General features: G+C 30.2%; 7 protein-coding genes across 7 annotated transcripts; 1 reads left to right on the forward strand and 6 right to left on the reverse strand.

Moving 5' to 3' along the window:
• Positions 1–186: 186 nt before the first annotated feature.
• LOC145759228 (U8 snoRNA-decapping enzyme-like) lies at positions 187–1,950 on the forward strand. The gene is made up of 5 exons (XM_082573004.1): positions 187–328; positions 413–538; positions 632–744; positions 1,099–1,246; positions 1,450–1,950. The coding sequence occupies exons 1-5, from the start codon at positions 311–313 to the stop codon at positions 1,615–1,617; spliced, it is 573 nt and encodes a 190-aa protein (XP_082429130.1). The 5' UTR covers positions 187–310; the 3' UTR covers positions 1,618–1,950.
• Positions 1,051–3,747, reverse strand: LOC145759227 (uncharacterized). Its single transcript, XM_082573003.1, has 3 exons — positions 2,264–3,747; positions 2,074–2,192; positions 1,051–1,977 (listed from the first exon to the last, which is right to left on the reverse strand). Exons 1-3 carry the CDS (start codon positions 3,694–3,696, stop codon positions 1,823–1,825), a joined length of 1,707 nt encoding a protein of 568 aa, XP_082429129.1. The 5' UTR covers positions 3,697–3,747; the 3' UTR covers positions 1,051–1,822.
• Positions 3,748–3,982: 235 nt separating this feature from the next.
• On the reverse strand, positions 3,983–5,957 carry LOC145760452 (cleavage and polyadenylation specificity factor subunit 4-like). Its single transcript, XM_082574348.1, has 8 exons — positions 5,726–5,957; positions 5,346–5,549; positions 5,128–5,223; positions 4,948–5,041; positions 4,773–4,875; positions 4,603–4,692; positions 4,351–4,470; positions 3,983–4,271 (listed from the first exon to the last, which is right to left on the reverse strand). Exons 1-8 carry the CDS (start codon positions 5,826–5,828, stop codon positions 4,191–4,193), a joined length of 891 nt encoding a protein of 296 aa, XP_082430474.1. The 5' UTR covers positions 5,829–5,957; the 3' UTR covers positions 3,983–4,190.
• Positions 5,958–6,494: 537 nt separating this feature from the next.
• On the reverse strand, positions 6,495–8,418 carry LOC145760451 (heparan sulfate glucosamine 3-O-sulfotransferase 1-like). Its single transcript, XM_082574347.1, has 5 exons — positions 8,251–8,418; positions 8,078–8,172; positions 7,717–7,877; positions 7,228–7,411; positions 6,495–7,052 (listed from the first exon to the last, which is right to left on the reverse strand). Exons 1-5 carry the CDS (start codon positions 8,375–8,377, stop codon positions 6,504–6,506), a joined length of 1,116 nt encoding a protein of 371 aa, XP_082430473.1. The 5' UTR covers positions 8,378–8,418; the 3' UTR covers positions 6,495–6,503.
• Positions 8,419–9,466: 1,048 nt separating this feature from the next.
• On the reverse strand, positions 9,467–11,931 carry LOC145759817 (heparan sulfate glucosamine 3-O-sulfotransferase 1-like). Its single transcript, XM_082573668.1, has 5 exons — positions 11,777–11,931; positions 11,604–11,698; positions 11,240–11,400; positions 10,731–10,914; positions 9,467–10,575 (listed from the first exon to the last, which is right to left on the reverse strand). The coding sequence occupies exons 1-5, from the start codon at positions 11,901–11,903 to the stop codon at positions 10,027–10,029; spliced, it is 1,116 nt and encodes a 371-aa protein (XP_082429794.1). The 5' UTR covers positions 11,904–11,931; the 3' UTR covers positions 9,467–10,026.
• Positions 11,932–12,865: 934 nt separating this feature from the next.
• On the reverse strand, positions 12,866–15,045 carry LOC145759621 (galactose-3-O-sulfotransferase 2-like). Its single transcript, XM_082573467.1, has 6 exons — positions 14,609–15,045; positions 14,357–14,538; positions 13,898–14,104; positions 13,652–13,799; positions 13,409–13,534; positions 12,866–13,216 (listed from the first exon to the last, which is right to left on the reverse strand). Exons 1-6 carry the CDS (start codon positions 14,942–14,944, stop codon positions 12,866–12,868), a joined length of 1,350 nt encoding a protein of 449 aa, XP_082429593.1. The 5' UTR covers positions 14,945–15,045.
• Positions 15,046–15,596: 551 nt separating this feature from the next.
• LOC145759020 (uncharacterized) lies at positions 15,597–18,594 on the reverse strand. Its single transcript, XM_082572737.1, has 7 exons — positions 17,564–18,594; positions 17,388–17,477; positions 17,177–17,307; positions 16,877–17,049; positions 16,423–16,633; positions 16,189–16,332; positions 15,597–15,859 (listed from the first exon to the last, which is right to left on the reverse strand). Exons 1-7 carry the CDS (start codon positions 18,585–18,587, stop codon positions 15,704–15,706), a joined length of 1,929 nt encoding a protein of 642 aa, XP_082428863.1. The 5' UTR covers positions 18,588–18,594; the 3' UTR covers positions 15,597–15,703.
• Between the last annotated feature and the right edge of the window lie 278 nt (positions 18,595–18,872).

Consider the following 18,872-nt stretch of genomic DNA (forward strand, 5'->3'; position numbering starts at 1 on the left):
TTAACACAAAGAACGGCTTTAAATCATAACAACAACGAAATCTTCAAGTCACAAGACTTAAATCCAGTGATTCCAATTAATTTGCGCCAATGTTTCCAAAAATGTAACTTTTGCACGATTCATTTAGTAACAGCTTGATTTAGAAAAATGCAACGGGGAACTCCCATGTAATGCAATTTCTAGGAACAGGAACTAAACTTAAAACCTGGAACTTTCAATCTAAAGTATTAAATAGCGATTTCTGCCTTGCTGTTCTTTATTGGATACAAAGTTTTTAAAATCTACCTTTATCTCCTTAACTACGACAACCATGAAGTTTTGGGAACAGGTAAGAATTGGATTTTTTGTTTATGAAAAAGAACTGTCTACATTTTTTTACCGACTTAATTACTTTGTCACTACCTTGTATTAGGCAGGGGCTAAATATATACATAAGGACCATAAAACCATACAAATATCTGAAAATCAAAGAGAAGCGGCTCATGCTATACTGTTTTGCGAAAAAAAAGACCCTACAGTAAAAACATACGTGATCATGGTACGTAGATACATTTGTTATATTAGGTAGTAAATCGTACCAATTTTTAGAACGCAGTAATTTGAGTTTATCAACTACTAATTGGATGTTCAGATGCAACTTCGTTTTGATGGAACAATCGGTTTTCCAGGTGGGTATGTCCATGAGGACAATCTTGTGAATGGGTTAAACAGGGAATTGGAAGAAGAGGTTGGCCTGGACTCTAAGTAAGAAAACCTTTTTTACCCCTTTTGCTAATTGTAAGAAAACATAAAAACACAAATTTAAGAAAAATTTTGTTTAATATGCAAAAAAACAAAGGCGTTTCACATAGGATATTTAACCCTATTAATTATATTAAATGTTTTTTTTAATTTTTGGTTTAACCTTTATAATATTGAAGTGGTGTGGTGTAGTGGTAAAAACACTTGCTACACCACACATGGGGTCGTGGGTTTGATCCCCATTGATCTCATGCTGTAGCGCCCTTGAGTAAGGCGCTATAAATTGTATAAACCCCTGCTTAACCGGCACTTAATCAGCAGCAAATTACTGGGCAATTAAAAAAGTGATTTTCACAGGTATAACTTTACTGAATCTAATTACTTTGGGACATGGATTCATAAGAAAATTGGTTTAGTTGATCACTTTTATGTGAAGAAATACAAGGAAAAAGACCTTGTTAAAATTGAAGAAAATATTTTAAAGTGCAAAGATTGGGGAGGAGAGGTAAAAACATTCCTTAAATTTCAAAATTTTTGTGCCACGCTGTTCATTGTTTAAACAATTGCTTGCATTAACATCTATTGTTTTTTTAATACAACTGGCAAACAGTTAATGCTTATTACAAAACTGTTTTTCTGTGTAACACCCATTTGATCATTAATGTCTCCATAATAAAAACACTGTATTTACAATGAGAAATATTACAGACACTTGGATTAATCAGAGTTCCACTCGACAAAACTTCAGCAACGGCAAATTTTTTTAAGAACAACTTTGTGGGAAATGCGAGGGAGCAACTAATTCGCGTTTTGCTTGCAGAGAACATATTAGATCAACCCAAATTAGAGGAAATTTGGACAAAAATGAAACAATAATTTTAATTGTGGATGCTTTTATTCTTGTACTGGACTTTTTAGTTTAATTAATATTATTTTGATTTTAATTTTGTTCTTAATATTTTTAACTTCAACATTTTTTTTAATTATATTATCAAAGAGTGTTTATTAATAGATATTTCTTTTATATAAAAATTAATATATGCACAATAAAGTGTGAAAAATTTCACAAAAATACCCATGGTTACTTTTTCCATAATTTTTTATTTCTTGAAAAGTTTTTTGCATCCTGGACTAACTCGTCAACATCACTTTCACTCTCCCCATCCTCCCCTTTATTATCACTCTTTTTACCTCCTTGTGAAGGGTGCCAGTCAGACTCCTCATCAGTTAATATTCCTGTGAATCATAACAATCAATTATTATTTTAATTGATTTTCTAAGGAATTAAAAAACAACGAATTTTGTCTTCCAAAACAAAGATTTTTTTTAAACCTTCTTCACTGGAATCGATAAAACTATCTTCGAGATCATATTCATCTTCTTCACTGCTATCATTGTTGTTTTTGGAAGCTCTTTGGGGATTCAGTCTCCGTGTATGTTTGTACTGTTGTCTGTTATAAAATATTTTTGGGTTTTATAACTACATAAGTAAACCATAATTATATTTTCACCAACAAAATACCTATGTAGTGGATTTTTTCTATAACAGTTTAGTCCATATTCACATTCAGGCTTATCGTTATCATCTGAGGGGTTAGAATCATTTTGGGAGGATAAATTATAATAATCAGAATTGCTGGGATGTGAGAATTCTTGAAAATGAACTGGGTTTTTACGGTAACATGATGCACCATACATGCAGGGTGTCCTACTGGAAGTTTGTGGAATATTATTACTACTACTACTACTGGAAGTTTGGGGATTAATATTACTACTGCTACTGGCAGTTGGTGATACATTAATGTCACTAGAATCTTGGGTATTGGTAAAATTTCCATTGATATTTTGCTTTTCTGGAGTATTAATTTTGTTCTCTTCATTTTTATTGTCTGGTGTTGAAGTACTATGTGTGTCGTTGGAATTATTTTCTGAAGTGTTTATTTCATTTTCACTATTTTTATTGTGTTTTCCTGAAGTGCTAAGTTCATCAATAGAATTTTCTGAAGTTTCATGGCTTGATTGATCCTCGGAGTTTATCTGAGAGCTTTGTCGAAAAACATGAATTGGAATTTCACCATCTGAACTACTGCAATCATGCCTAGATTTCCGTGATAGTTTAGAAGAAATTTCCTTATCATTTTTCTCATTTTGTTCTGATTTCATTTTTGGTGTTCTAAATGGTATATCGTTAATACTATCATCATCATCATCAGATTCAAACATGATTTTGGAACGTTTCGGAGTTTTTTTTGGGGTTAATTGAGTTGTCAGTTTTTGAGTTGAACTGCGGGGAGAAGATGACATCCATGATGGTAGTTTTCGCTTTTTAGTTGGCAAGGTTGTTGGGCTTTGACTTTCTTGTTTCACATTCTTAGAAGCTGAAGTAGGTGTAGAGTTTATAGTAACTGAGGTTCCATCACTATTTTGGTTGCTTTCTTGTAGTAATGATTCCTTTTTACATTTAGTTTGAATAAGTTTGTCAAATTTATTTTCTGCATCATTATTTCTTTTTGAATTTTCAATTTTGGTATTTAATATATTAAGGTCTACATTGACTTTTTTATCAGCAGTAGCATTTAGAGATTGGCACAAATTCGCATTTTCTTCAGAATTTTGTTGCTTAGCGGTGACGTCATTATCAAAAACAACTTCGTAACAATATTCACCGTTGAGCAAAGAGAACTGGTCTCCGTTGTTTAAAATAACAGAGCCCCCGCTTTTTAAAAGTAACTTTTTACTTTTCCAAGTTAATGTTACGATACAAGGATTAGAATGAGTTGATTTTAGATTTAGTTTTCCGTTTTGAAAAGACAGTAACGCATGATTTCGAGAGATTTTTTTCTCGCTGATTTGCAGAAACTGACCGCGACCTAAAACCGTTTCTGTGTCTTTTATTTCAATTTTCTGGTCAGTATTACCGTCGACCCTAACCAGAGTATACAAAACTTGGTCCATGATGTTTACAACGGCTTTAAACCTTATCAAATTTTAAAAACAAGCATGTGTATATTAATGAAACTTTTTGTTGTTGGATTTCGTCATGGCGCGAAAGAGGGTTGCCAAAAAAATAAAATATTTAAACAAATTTATTAAGTTGCAATACTATACGTTTACCAACCCTGCTTTAGTTTAGTTAATAGCTAGCTTGTAGCAAAAAAATTAAGGAAAATGACCAGATATAAACTGACCCTGGGTAAAGAACTTATTTAAGCAATCTTAATCAAGAGGCCCAATGTTAAAAGAATCATTTTAATAATTTTATTTTCAATAATACATTTTTGGACATCACAAGCCATTTTTAAGAAAGAATAAACTGATTTAACAGTATTATAAACTCCTATTCAAAGTCGGTGCAAGTTTATAAAGCTACAAAGAACAGATCAATAAAAGAAGAGTGACTTCCCTGCAACTCGATCGATTTTTATACAAATTTTATTTTTTATTTAATTTCAAGTCATCGGGGTTGGTTTAGGAAATCCACCTCCATGTAGTTCTGCACATCTGCTTGCATAATGACCTTTTTGGCCGCACTTAACAGCACAAAAAATAAATAAATTGTCAATGTTATTAAAGTGACAATACAAAATCTTTGCAAATTTTCGAACTTACTCTAAAACAAGTTATGTGACTGAAATCCCGGTTCCCACCCATTCTCTGTGCAATGTTTTTGTTTGTGTTTGAAAGTCCAGCATTTGTCCTTCTCCGTTGCTCAAATAGTTCATCAACAAGCTAAAAATAACTAACAAAAGTCATTTAATTTTACAGATATGATAATCAAAATAATTTAAAATTTTGAATCAATTTAAAGATTCAAATTTAAATCAATAATACACAAGAAAAGACCCTAAATAATATTTTTGCCTTTGAAACATTAAGCTGCATTGGTGAAGGTTTAGCTGTATTGTTGTTGTTTATTTTTAACACAAGACCACCACCCTCAGTTGAGTTATCCTGCAATCAAATACATTCATATTATTTTATATAACATTTTTTTTTGGGGGGGGGGGGCTTCTAGCATAATAAACACTTACCCCTTTCTTTTTATTGTGACAGTTATTTGCCTTATGTCCCCATTCAGAACATAAATGACAAATTGCTCCTTTCTGTTCTACAGCTGGGAGGTCCCATTCCGGACTTGCACAAAAAACATTATACGTTAAGGCTTAAAGTTATATATATTTTATACAAATAAGAAGTTTAACTTACTGGGCAAATTTACATTTTGGTCCTTCAGGACAAAACCCAACCAAGTAGTTCATGCACATGATTTTCCTTCTGTGCCTGTGTTTGCACAGACCACCTAACATCATAAATAAACACTAAATAATTATAAAAATACTACACTTGAACATAAATGGATTTAAGGCATGAAACTTTAAAACTCACCATGTCGACAATGTCCCCTGTCATACCACGGACAGTCTTTTATTTTATCGGCAGGATCGATGTGTTGATACTGACAATCCTTATTATCACAACGACCTTTGAACATAAATAATTTAAAAACAATAAAAATGGAAAAAAATAAAGTTCTAGAAATTTTTTCAACATAAAAATAAACTTTTGAATCTAAAATTATTAACCACTAATAGGTCTCAACTTACCAAATCTAGCATAAAAATAACATTCAGGCATTTTGCTCATGTCATATTCGTGTAAAAACTCGCACTGGTCTCCCTTCTTACATAAACCTCTCAACCAATGTTTACAAACAACTGACTTGTCTCCAATAACATGACGAAAAGGACAATTTGCCCCTCGCTGACAAATGTTCATCTTGAAGTAATGACAAATTGGCGCACCAGATTCTTAAAGGAAAATAAGTTATAAACACAATTTATTAGCTAAAAAATTAAAACAAAAAATAAAAAAAAACAATAACAAAATACATAAAACAGCAGAGTAAACTTGACAAGACCAAGAAAGACCATTTAGCAAATTTTAAGTAAAAATTAACAATTAAGTTTACAAACACTATGCTTACTATCCATTCCTGTGAAAGGTAAAGGTTGTATTCCGACTTGCTGTTCAATCGCATATTCTAAATCAAATTTAACATGGTCCAGGTTTGCAACAACCTCCTGCATATTCTTAACAATGTCTAAACATAAGCATAAACTTTATTCAATACACTTTTTGGTTTTAATTTGCCTGATAGTTACTTAAATTTATGAAATTTAACCTTTCTTTAGTTCACGTAGCCATGCTGCTTTTTAAGAAAAAAACAACAAGAACGATTATTGTTGTAACAGTTTTACGACAACGCAAATATCAAACGTTTTTTTGTCACCATTGTTATTTTTGTAAAATTTTTAAATCTTTAATGGAGCAATTTTATTTAATAATTTGCACTAAAAGATATCTCTTTAAAATATAATATTATTTTATCAAAGTTTAAACAAGCGTACTTTATCACAAGACACAAAATAAATATCTTAACTTATTACTTTAACTGGAATTAAAAACACAAAATTAAGGTTTAAGGCCCGTTCACACGGCGTACGCAACGCAACGTAACGTAATGCAAGATTGCACAACCATTTAAAATAAACAGAGTCGTTCACACGTACAAAATTTTGCAAAAGTTCGTAAAGTTTTGTGGCTGGAGCGAAATTTACGTGAGATTTGGTAAGCGGTATACTTTTGTTAAATATTTTTTATAAAAATTTTAAAAAAAAATCCCTAGAACTTGTAAAGTTACGCAACGTAACGCAGCGCAACGCAACGTTACTCTGTCGTGCGAACAGGCCTTTAAAATTAATTTAACCCCATTGAAATTTTCGCCCTAAAACAGAGAACAAAGCTTCGTTGTAACATTTGTAAAAATCTTTTAAAATCTTGAAGTACTTAGGGTCGATATTATTACTAGTTCCCTTTGTTCTCTTTTTACCAGAATGAAGACAATTCAACTTATTAAGTTGCCAGTTTTTGTAACAGTGAAACTTTGGTGATGACGGATCTTTAACAAAATCGCTTCGTAGAATAAGTTTTGGAATACCAAGAAAGCCTTGAATATCTTCAATGGTTTTGCCGGGGTTGTTGAATAACTCCCCACCGTCAATTACCATAAGGTTTGTTTTGTTATAAAGTTCTAACCAATTCCTTAGATGTAACTCGTACAAGCCGTTGGTAAATGCTGACGATAAAATATCAGTACGCCGTAGTTCTTGACTTTCTAAAGAAAGCGATTTTCTATCTGGACATCCACCAAACATCTTGTTCATTTTTGGATAATAATGCTCCATAAACGAAGAGAAATTTTCATATTTTAATATTTCGGGAATATTTCCCGTAGCTTTTTGTCGACCCCACTATAAAAAAAATGCTATTATAAACTTAGGCTGCATGTATAGGAATGGACCTAAACTTTTACAGTTAGGTAATTATATATCCTGTATTTTATGCATAGGCAGGCCTATGACCAAACAAAAATTTAAAGATTTTTTCTCTAAACTCCAAAAAAAGTTTTGCATAAAAAGTGTTTACCTCTTGAACAAAATCTGAATAAACACGGGCCGCAGGTTCACACAAAATCAACAAAAGTTTAGCATCAGGTACCGAGTTTTTAATCAAATGTGGAATATTAAGAGGGCCTCGTTTGTAATTAAAAAAGTAACCTGGTGTTTTTTCCATGCTTAAAGAACCTTCAGGAGACAAAGGCATTTTGCTTCTGCCAAAAAAATGTTTGGTTTATAGTCTAGCCGAAACTCTACTACAAGATTTATTGATTTTTTTTCTACAGTAAGTACACCAATTACGGTATTACATACTTGAGCGCGTTATAATGCTTAAGTGTCTTGTGCCAAAGCATATTAAATATCGTGTTTTGAATGCGTTTGTGAACGCATAGAAACCCCAGGGTATTGATTGCATTTTTTACTATTTTTAGTTTAGAAACTTAAACTTGCTGAATCATTGTTTGTTAAATTACAGTTTTCGTTTATTTCTTAATTTTTCTTATTTATTAATTTTTACCTGTAGTTATTTAAATTCCCAGGACGAATAAAATATTCTGTTTCTTGATGAATTAAATCAATATATATCATGGGATGATGATGCAAAAATGCGCTTAAAGCACCCGTTCCACACTTTTTGACACCAATGCCAATTATTTTGGGTAGTTGGCGGGATAGGGGCTAAAATAAAGGTCGCTTACATTGTTATACATCATCGTAATCTAATTTTGTATTTACTGTAGAAAAATATTATCTTTACTATTTGTTTTTAATAATGAAATAATTGTTTATATGACAACAAAATAACAAATAAATGCTACAAAAATTGTCTGTAAAAATACATTTATTCTAATACGGCGGAGTATTTTTTATTTATATACCTTATTGGCAAAAGAGTCCTCTATTTTTTTCCATTTTTGTATTCTAACTTCAGTTTCGTTTAGGTTCACGTTTTCACTATTGCTTTGGTCTAAATCTAAATTAAAGTTATTGTCGTACAAGTGACTAGTATAAAAAAAAAATTATATACTATGTAATATACTTTACTTCTTACCCTTTGTTATTAATTCAGGCTTATATCCCTTTTTTGAGTAACTATTAAAGCATATCAAAATGAAGGGACAAGCAGCCAAGAAAACAAAAATTAATTTTATTTTAGGATGCCCCATTGCTGAACTCATCTTAAAATAACGGTATTTCCTATTTCTAATTTTCTTTAAAAAACTATTCATTTTAGTTTGGTTAATACTTACAATAGTAATACAATAGTCTACTAACCTAGCCAAACACAACTGGTTTGTTGTAACCTAATATTTAAAAGTTTTTAACCAAAGCGAACTCTTTAAGTTCCCAGCAACAGACTTTCAAAAACCATTGTTTTTACGTATACTCAACAAAACTACTCTTATCCAACAGTACCAAATATTAAATCAGACAAAATTTTTATATATTTTAGACGTTAATCAAGTTTAATACTACCAACACAAGATATAACAACCCATCATTTCGAATTATTAAAACAATTATAAGCCCTAATTATAGGTGGGCACAGGTAACCGAAAAAGTAGTTTGGTTAAATTGAAATTTATTAAAGAATTCATTAAGTTAAAAAAGTTTCTAAAGACATAATAATCCTATTTTTTCATGGTTTTCTTGTAAAAAATTGAATTAACAAACTTATATTAAACTATAGCTTAACTTCACAAACGTTAACAAGTTCGATAATGAATTTCGAAGCGAAATTTAACATCTTTAATTAACGGTTTTGTGGCTACGCTTGGCTCTAATTTTATAACGATTAATATTAAACCACAATGTCCTAGAGCATAAATCTCCTTTCTAAATAACCTTGTTTAAGTATTAACCTTAATGTAATAAACAACCTAGTAGCGTTTACTTTTAATATTTATAACTTTTAATGCGCTTAAATTTCTGTAGACTTACCCTTAAAAAAGTTACTAAACCCTATCTAAAAAAAAAAAAAAGCATATACACAAAATGGTTATTAAAAATAAATCTTGATATTTCATTTTAGAACTCATTATATTTAAATTCCATATTTATATTATAAATAAAATGAGTCAATTTAGCCTACTCGCAACAAACCAATAGTTTATTGTTTTGCCAATGTGCGTATCTTGACATTGTTTTAACTTTTGTACTAAAGTTAAATCATGAGACTTTTGCAATGCTTGGTAAATCATAAAAAAAATAATAAACCAAACTTATAGTTAAAAAATTTATTTATTTTGCTTTGTTATAACGGGCAGCCTCCCGAATTATCTAACATATACTCAGCAATTTGATCAACCGAAGCTTGAAGAATCTTCATTTTTGCCTCAGTACTAATACGATATTTTAACATAGTTTTCATTGTTTTTTTGTTAAAGTTTTTCAACGAAAGATCATAAAGAGCTTGTTTTTTAATTTGAATATTTCGCTTAGGAATATTTCTTTTATTTAAACTCTTAATGCGAAAATTAGTTTTCTTGTATTTTTCTTTTCTTAGTTCTCGAAGCTTAGCAACATCATTTTCCAAATTAAGGTTTAAGGCCCGTTCACACGGCGTACGCAACGCAACGTAACGTAATGCAAGATTGCACAACCATTTAAAATAAACAGAGTCGTTCACACGTACAAAATTTTGCAAAAGTTCGTAAAGTTTTGTGGCTGGAGCGAAATTTACGTAAGATTTGGTAAGCGGTATACTTTTATTAAATATTTTTTATAAAAATTAAAAAAAAAAATCCCTAGAACTTGTAAAGTTACGCAACGTAACGCAGCGCAACGCAACGTTACTCTGTCGTGCGAACAGGCCTTTAAAATTAATTTAACCCCATTGAAATCTTCGCCCCAAAACAAAGAACAAAGCTTCGTTGTAACATTTGTAGAAATCTTTTAAAATCTTAAAGTACTTAGGGTCAATATTATTACTAGTTCCCTTTGTTCTCTTTTTACCAGAATGAAGACAATTCAACTTGTTAAGTTGCCAGTTTTTGTAACAGTGAAACTTTGGTGATGACGGATCTTTAACAAAATCGCTTCGTAGAATAAGTTTTGGAATACCAAGAAAGTCTTGAATATCTTCAATGATTTTGCCGGGGCTGTTGAATAACTCCCCACCGTCAATTACCATAAGATTTGTTTTGTTATAAAGTTTTAACCAATTCCTTAGATGTAACTCGTACAAGCCGTTGGTAAATGCTGACGATAAATAATCAGTACGCAGTAGTTCTTGACTTTCTAAAGAAAGCAATTTTCTTTCTGGACATCCACCAAACATCTTGTTCATTTTTGGATAATAATGCTCCATAAACGAAGAGAAATTTTCATATTTTAAGATTTCGGGAATATTTCCTGTCTCTTTTTGTCGACCCCACTAAAATAATAATATTATTATATTCACAAGCTGCGAGTAGGATCGGTCCTAAACTTTTACAATTGGGAAAATAAGTCCCGTTTTTCAGGCATAGCAAAAACACAAATTCAATATTTTTTTAAGTTTAAAACATTTGTTGCATGAAAGTCTTCTACCTCTTGAACGAAATCGGAGTAAACACGTGCCGCAGGTTCACACAAAATCAAAAGCAGTTTAGCATCAGGTACGGAGTTTTTAATCAAATGTGGAATATCAAGAGGGCCTCGTTTGTAATTAAAAAAGTAACCTGGTGTTTTTTCCATACTTAAAGAACCTTCAGGAGACAAAGGCATTTTGCTTCTATCAAAAAAATGTTTGGTTTATAGTCTAGCCGAAACTCTACTACGAGATTTTATTGATTTTTTTTACAGTAGGCGTCGTAAGTACACCAATTACGGTATTGGGTATACTTGAGCGCGTTGTGATGCTCAAGAAGTGTCATGTGCCAAACCATATTAAATATCGTGTTTTGCATGCGTTTGTGAACGCATAGAAACCCCAGGGTATTGATTGCATTTTTTACTATTTTTAGTTTAGAAACTTAAACTTGCTGAATCATTGTTTGTTAAATTACAATTACAAGTTTTCGTTTATTTCTTAATTTTCCTTATTTATTAATTTTTACCTGTAGGTATTTAAATATCCAGGACGAATAAAATATTCTGTTTCTTGATGAATTAAATCAATATATATCATGGGATGATGATGCAAAAATGCGCTTAAAGCATCCGTTCCACACTTTTTGACACCAATGCCAATTATTTTGGGTAGTTGGCGGGATAGGGGCTAAAATAAAGGTCGCTTACATTGTTATACATCATCGTAATCTAATTTTGTATTTACTGTAGAAAAATATTATCTTTACTCTTATTTGTTTTCAGTAATGAAATAATTGTTTATATGACAACAAAATAACAAATAAATGCTACAAAAATTGTCTGTAAAAATACATTTAATCTAATACGGCGGAATATTTTTTACTTATATACCTTATTGGCAAAAGAGTCCTCTATTTTTTTCCATTTTTGTATTCTAACTTCAGTTTCGTTTAGGTTCACGTTTTCACTATTGCTTTGGTCTAAATCTAAATTAAAGTTATTGTCGTACAAAAGACTAGAATAAAAAAAAAATTATATACTATGTAATATACTTTACTTCTTACCCTTTGTTATTAATTCAAGCTTATATTCCTTTTTTGAGTAACTATTAAAGCATATCAAAATGAAGGGACAAGCAGCCAAGAAAACAAAGATTATTTTTATTTTAGGACGCCCCATTGCTGAACTCATCTTAAAATAACGGTATTTCCTACTTGTAATTTCCTTTAAGAAAACATTTATTTTATTTGGTTAATACTTACAATAAGAATACAATAGTCCACTAACTTAGCCAAACACAACTGGTTTGTTGTAACCTAATATATTAAACAAAATTACTCTTGTCCAACAGTATCAAATATTAAATTAGACAAAATTTTTATATATTTTAGACGTTAATCAAGGTTAATCATTCCAACACTAGATATAACAACCTATCATTAGCGGAATTTAAGTTCGTTAATTGACTTTATAACGAGACTCTAATTTTATAACAATTAATATTAAATCACAATGTCCTAGAGCATAACTCCCTTCAAATAAGTCTTAAACTTAATATAATAAACAACCTAGTAGCGTTTACTTTCATTATCCATATTTTTTAAGGCGCTAAAATTTCTGTAGACTTGCCCTTAAAAAAGTTACTCAACCCTATCTAAAAAAACAAGAAAAGCAAATACACGAAATGAGTGTTCAAACAAAATCTTCAGACAAAAAACTAATATTTAAATTGCATATTTATATTATAAATAGAATGTGTCAAATTAGCCTTATACTGTAACAATCGAGTATTTTATTCTTTCGTATGAAAAGCCGTATTATATATATAGTTTATTATTGCGGAAAGATACACATACAACCGTTCACAAGCTTGTACCACGAATACTACCACCGTTTAGCCTGCTCAATCCCGTGACGCCCTTATCAGCGGGTGCAGAGACCAATCATTAATTTAAAGGCAAATTAAGTGATAACGCTATTTGTTACACTACTCACAACAAACCAATAGTTTATTGTTTTGCCAATGTGCGTATCTTGACATTGTTTTAACTTTTGTACTAAGGTTAAATCATGAGACTTTTGCAATGCTTGGTAAATCATAAAAAAAATAATAAACCAAACTTATAGTTAAAAAATTTATTTATTTTGCTTTGTTATAACGGGCAGCCTCCCGAATTATCTAACATATACTCAGCAATTTGATCAACCGAAGCTTGAAGAATCTTCATTTTTGCCTCAGTACTAATACGATATTTTAACATAGTTTTCATTGTTTTTTTGTTAAAGTTTTTCAACGAAAGATCATAAAGAGCTTGTTTTTTAATTTGAATATTTCGCTTAGGAATATTTCTTTTATTTAAACTCTTAATGCGAAAATTAGTTTTCTTGTATTTTTCTTTTCTTAGTTCTCGAAGCTTAGCAACATCATTTTCCATTTTTGTTGTTCCATAAGTTTCTATTTTGGTCCATAAAGTTTCGTTAAACTTCTTGTAAAGAGCTATGTCCTGTCAAAAAGTAAGAAAGTATAATTTAAATCGACGATATATTTTTGTATTAAAAGTTTGATCAATAGAAGGAAGCAATGTTGGCCTATATCAAATAAATAAGGTGGGATACGAAACCACGCTATCCTGTGGATTTTTCCCGTTTAAGTGACAAGTAGCAGTTTACACTTCAGCGAGTTAATGTTTCCTTACCAATTTACTATGCTCGTTAAATATTTGTTGATCTTCAAAAGTTGTTGGCAAGCTTGCTGACTTATATTTATGTGATTTTCCGTCATCTTGGAATATTATATCTTCCCAATCCATGCAAAACATTTCCTACAACACCCAAGTAAAAGTTAAGCTAAAAGCACAACTAAAACTTTTGATATATACATCTTTTCAGGCAAGTTCTAACACGTTATTTAACATTGCTAGTAATTTCTTTGAATATACTTTTAATAAGATCATTGATTCATCCATATATTCTGTTATTAATACAAGGTCCAATTCAGAAGATATTTTCTCAACCTCTTTCTTAATAATGACGTCATTGTCTAGCATTGGGTCAATCCCCAAATCGTAGGACTGACCGTTCTTGCTCCTAAAACAACAAAGTGTTACAAATTCGTTAAAAGTTATTTAAAATAAACTTACGTTTAAATGTAAGCTATGTTTGTCAACATGTAAATAAAAAACTACCTGAAATACCAAGGGACGCTATGATTTAAGTTTGTTGCCGCCAATTTAAGGTAATCAAGAAGATCGATCGGTTTTCCTTGAGCAAGGTGGAAGTAAGGATAACCTGCACAATTGATCCTTCTTTCTTGAGAGTAGATATTGTCATGGTAATAATAATGAAATGAAGACTGAAAATGACTCCACGGCTCTCGTACTACAGAAATGTATCTAAAAATTTAACCAAAATTTGAAATAGCAACCAAGTGATTCTGCCTTTATTGATTTTATTCAGAAAATAAACAACATAACAACAGCTTTGTGGATTATATATATTTAATCCTTTGGCGCGGTTATTATAAGTAACAATTACTCAGTGAAACGTGTTTTAATTGCCTATAGCCATACGATTTTTCTTAATATTGATTTATTATTTTCTTTAAAAAATAACAACAAATAGCTTTAAATTTTTTTTGCACATACTTAGTATCGGAAGGCATGTACTTCTTCATATCGGAATTGTATCTGAAATGGTCCAGAAATGAGACGGAAACGTCTTGATGAGTATTTACTTGTACAAGATCGTTTTTCACCATTTTATATGTAAAACTTGGTTTTATTTTTCCTGGGTAGCCGCCCATAAATGGTTTAAACATTTTGTGAGCCTGTCAAGACAACGTACTTAAAGACTTTATCACGTGGTGTATTTTTACATTTAAGGAACCCCTTACTTACCACTGGAAATTTGTTCTTTTCAGTAAATGCGGTCATCACATTCCAAACAGTTGTGCTACCAGTTTTATGAGTTTTAATATAGACAAAATTTTTCTGTGCTAAACATTCTCTAGACTTTGTTCTGCTGGAAATTTTTTCCAAAACCCGTAATTCCACATTCCCAATATTTGTATTTTCGTGTTTTTTGAAATAATCTCTCCCTGTATTTTCTAAAGATGTTTTTGGATATAGTTCTTCTTCGTTAAATATTTTAGTTTTAATATTTTCTTGAACAAGTCCGAGCAAAAACACTATTGTAATCACAGAAATTGTTTTTATAAATCCACTTTTGACCATTTTAAAAGTTTGTTATCATCTAGAAAGATTCTAGTTGCTTAAAATATATCCCCAGCTTTTTCTCAAAAAAACAAGTCTTAATTTTTCACCCATACATTCAACATTTACTATTAATAAAACGGACTTAAAAATTAGGGCGTGTTTAACAACAACTGACCATACCTGTCTTGATTAATTTTCGAATTTTACAAAATAAAAAGATGCGAAGAAAGATAAGTTTTTGCCCCAGGCCTTTTGGCAGTTAATTATAATAATTAAACAGCTAATTAATCCATTGGTGCGGCACAAAAGGCTTCAGCTAGAAGGTGCCAGACCAAAATCAAAATACCAACAACAAACAAATACATAATACTAGAAAACTTTGCTGAGTGTATATTTTACTCCGCGCCGCTTATTAACTGTTTGTTGCTATGTTTAACTTTAATGGCATGGACATAGCTTTATATTCTTGACATGATTTAATTAAACTTCGTGCAACTTTTCTTGGAAATAGTCGAATAGCAACAAGTAACTTTTGTTTTTATTATTATAAGTTGATAAAATGACATTTACTTAATTGGCAAATACAAAAAGAATAGTAAAATAAGTTATGTACTTTTATTTAAATGATATTAACGGTTATTATAGAATAGGTAAAATTTAAAATCGGCAAACGATATATGTAGCATAAAAATTATAATTTGCAGCTTCGAAACGGCATTCGCAAGTTAAACTTTTAAAAACTGTATAAAAAACATTTTAAAAATTTTAAATAGCAATTTAGACATCTTGATACTTATCTACATATTGCTGTATAACTTTCTTGGTCTCATTGGCGAACAGACATCGTTTTAAAGCAGTTGTTTCAGTGGAGTTGGTATAATTAAGTCTAACCATTTGATGGGCTCTTGTCAATTTTTTAGTGGCCATAAGTGCCTAAATAATATTAGACAAAAACTAGATTTATTTAATAAATAAAAGATGGTGCAAAATCATTTGATTATTTTTAATAAATATGATAAACAAAAAAAATATAATAAACAAACAAAAATTATTTTTTAACCCGTTGTCAAGTTAATAATGTCAAAATAATATACATTAAACTAAATGTTTAATTCCTAATATCAAGTATTTAATAAAAATAAACATACAAAAATTATTTTTGTAATATTTTAGGTTGTTGATATCGGGATATACAATTGATCAAGTTTTAAATGCCTAAAGTTAATCTTTAATTTTTATTATGATTTATCCTTATGCCTTACTGATAAAGATGAGCCGCATATTTCTCTAACTTTCGGAATGACATTTTTCATTAAAGTAGCATGTGCAAACACTTCAGAAAACAAACCATCTTGCAAGGCCTGGTTGGCTCCCAAAACTTTTTTGCCATAAAAAAAACAATTTGCCTAAATTAAAAAAAAGAATTATAAAAATAATAGGTTTCAAAATGATTATTTATTATAATGATTCTCTTTTATTTTAAAAATTATACAAACTTTATTTTGACCAATGGTAGAAGGCAGGGTATATGAGGAACATCCGTTTGGAGATAAACCCTGTAAGGTATAAGGCAATTCCAATGTGGCTCTTTCGCTAGCAAACACAAGATCACAAAGCATTAACATAGATGCTCCCAAACCAATAGCTCTGCCTTGAACAGCAACAAAAATGGGCTTTGGAAAACTGATTAAAGCGCTCACAAACTTGCTAAAAAGATGTAAAAAATTGTTTCTGCTTTGTTACATGTGTATACTAATGGTAAATTGTTTTATCATTATTAAATGATATTTATATTAAAAAATAACAACACAGCAATTAGGAAAAAATTAGGTAGAAATTTTGCATAAAAAATAAGCCACTTTACTATCTTTATTAGAATTAAATGTTTTGCATATACAGTTATAAGATAATAAAACTGTTTAAAAAAATCAAAAATATTTGTTTAATTACTTTAGTGTGTCAGCAATTTGTGATAGTTTATTTTTGTTGTTAAAATTCATGTGATATACAATGTTTTGAAGATCCAATCCAAATGAAAAGTTTTTTCCAACACTCGTGATTAAAACTGCTTTGTTGTTGTCATAATTGGAGTTTTCGAGAACTGAACAAAATTCTTCCAAAACCTATTAAAACAATGTGACCTTAACATTTTAAATGTGTACTAAAAAAAACACCAGTATATGATAAAATTTTAATATACTTGATAAAAAATTGTCAAAATAGGCTTTTAAATTGAAAAATTATCATTACATTTCCATTAAGACAGTTGTAAGAAGGTGGAGAATACGTTGCCATATCAACATCTGAGCAAACTGAAATATCATCCCATTCTAAAGAGTTCACCCCACTGGATTTTGGACAAATGGTAACATGCAGATAGCCTAAGAGCAAAGAATGACAACAAATATTTAGCTGTTTGCTTTTAAGTAAATATATATAAAGAGTTTAATATCCTACTTACCATCAAACTGTTTAACATCAATATGTTCATAGTGCTGAGGTAAAGATGTCATAAAGTATGTAGAAGGATTGTTGGACAAAACAGTAGAACCTAAAATTACAAATTTAAGTTTAAAAATAATGCCAAATGAAAATAAATAATAAAATAAGAATTTAAAACAATTTTGATTTAAAAACCTCTTGTTTTAGGTCTTGGTATGTTTAACGATTCAGTTTCATCTTCGTCCAAGGTATCTAAAGTTGATTTTTTATTCTTTAAACTTGGATCCTTTTTTTTTGCTCGATTTGGTTTATCCAAAGCTTTTTTAGTTGATAAATTTTTCTTTGAAGGTTTAGGTGTTTTATTAGATTTTTTAGTCAATTTCTCTTTAGCAGATTTATCTGAATGACTTTTGTTTGAAGAATTATTGCAATCATGCATAGATGCTTCTTGGAAAACAAAACTGTCTTTAGGTAATCTTGGAGGTGTAGAGTTTAAAACAAGTTTTGGTGATTTACTACCATAAAATTTTTCAGAAGGAGTTGTAATTTTTTTGAAATTTTTATTTGATGGTGGTGTTAATATTGATGATTTGTGGGATTTTTGGGGTGTAAAAAGGCGCAATTTTGGCGAAACAGTCTTTAAATTTGTATTTTCATTTATATTTAAAGATTTTTCAGTATTAACATTTTGGGCAACTTCGGACTGCAATGGTAAAAGTGAGCTATGAACCTCATTAAATAAATTCTCATAAGCTAAAGATGATTGTCTATTAGATTCTAAAATAAAATTATCCAAATCTTCATCGGAACTGCAAAAAGTTTCCAACTTCATATTTTTATCTTCGGTCTTAGAATTTTTTTTCTTTTTTTTCTTATTTTTAGAAACTTTTGATTTTGAAGTCCTGCACAAGTTTTCCTTGTTTAATTTAGGGTAACTGTGCATTTTTATTCGCAATCTGTCTTTAGATTTATGCGTTCGATTTTTCAACTTCTTCTTGTTTAAATGTTTCATAATTTTTGATTGTTTTTCGGGTGACATCATTAAAAGATCAATTTTTTTTTCTATTAAAATAGTTGGTGTCTTCACCATTTTGGGGCTTGGTTTCATTGGTAATTTTTCCAATTTTATTAAAGGCAAAAACTTTTGGTCCAATCCAGAATTAAAAAGCGTATTGACATTAAACGAATTATCAAGAACAGGCGTCGGTTTATCTTCCATACTAAAAACAAACTAAAGACAAACGTTTTTAAATTAGTACAATAAACTCACAAGATCACTAACTTACTATAGCGGGTCACCATTAATTTAGCATCACAATTTACAAGCGTTAAATCAATTAAACATTTGACCGGTCTGCCTATTCAGCTGTTTTATTTCTGAATTTTAAAAATTGTGAAAAAAAAGATGATTATAAAAGAGCGATAAAATGTAGATTTTTAAGCACTATACAGCTAAACTTTATATTGAGTTTTCTTTTAAAATATCTGAAACAAGTTTATAGAC

This window comes from Corella eumyota, chromosome 7 (assembly GCF_963082875.1).
Source record: "Corella eumyota chromosome 7, kaCorEumy4.1, whole genome shotgun sequence".
In the NCBI taxonomy this organism is placed as follows: domain Eukaryota; kingdom Metazoa; phylum Chordata; class Ascidiacea; order Phlebobranchia; family Corellidae; genus Corella; species Corella eumyota.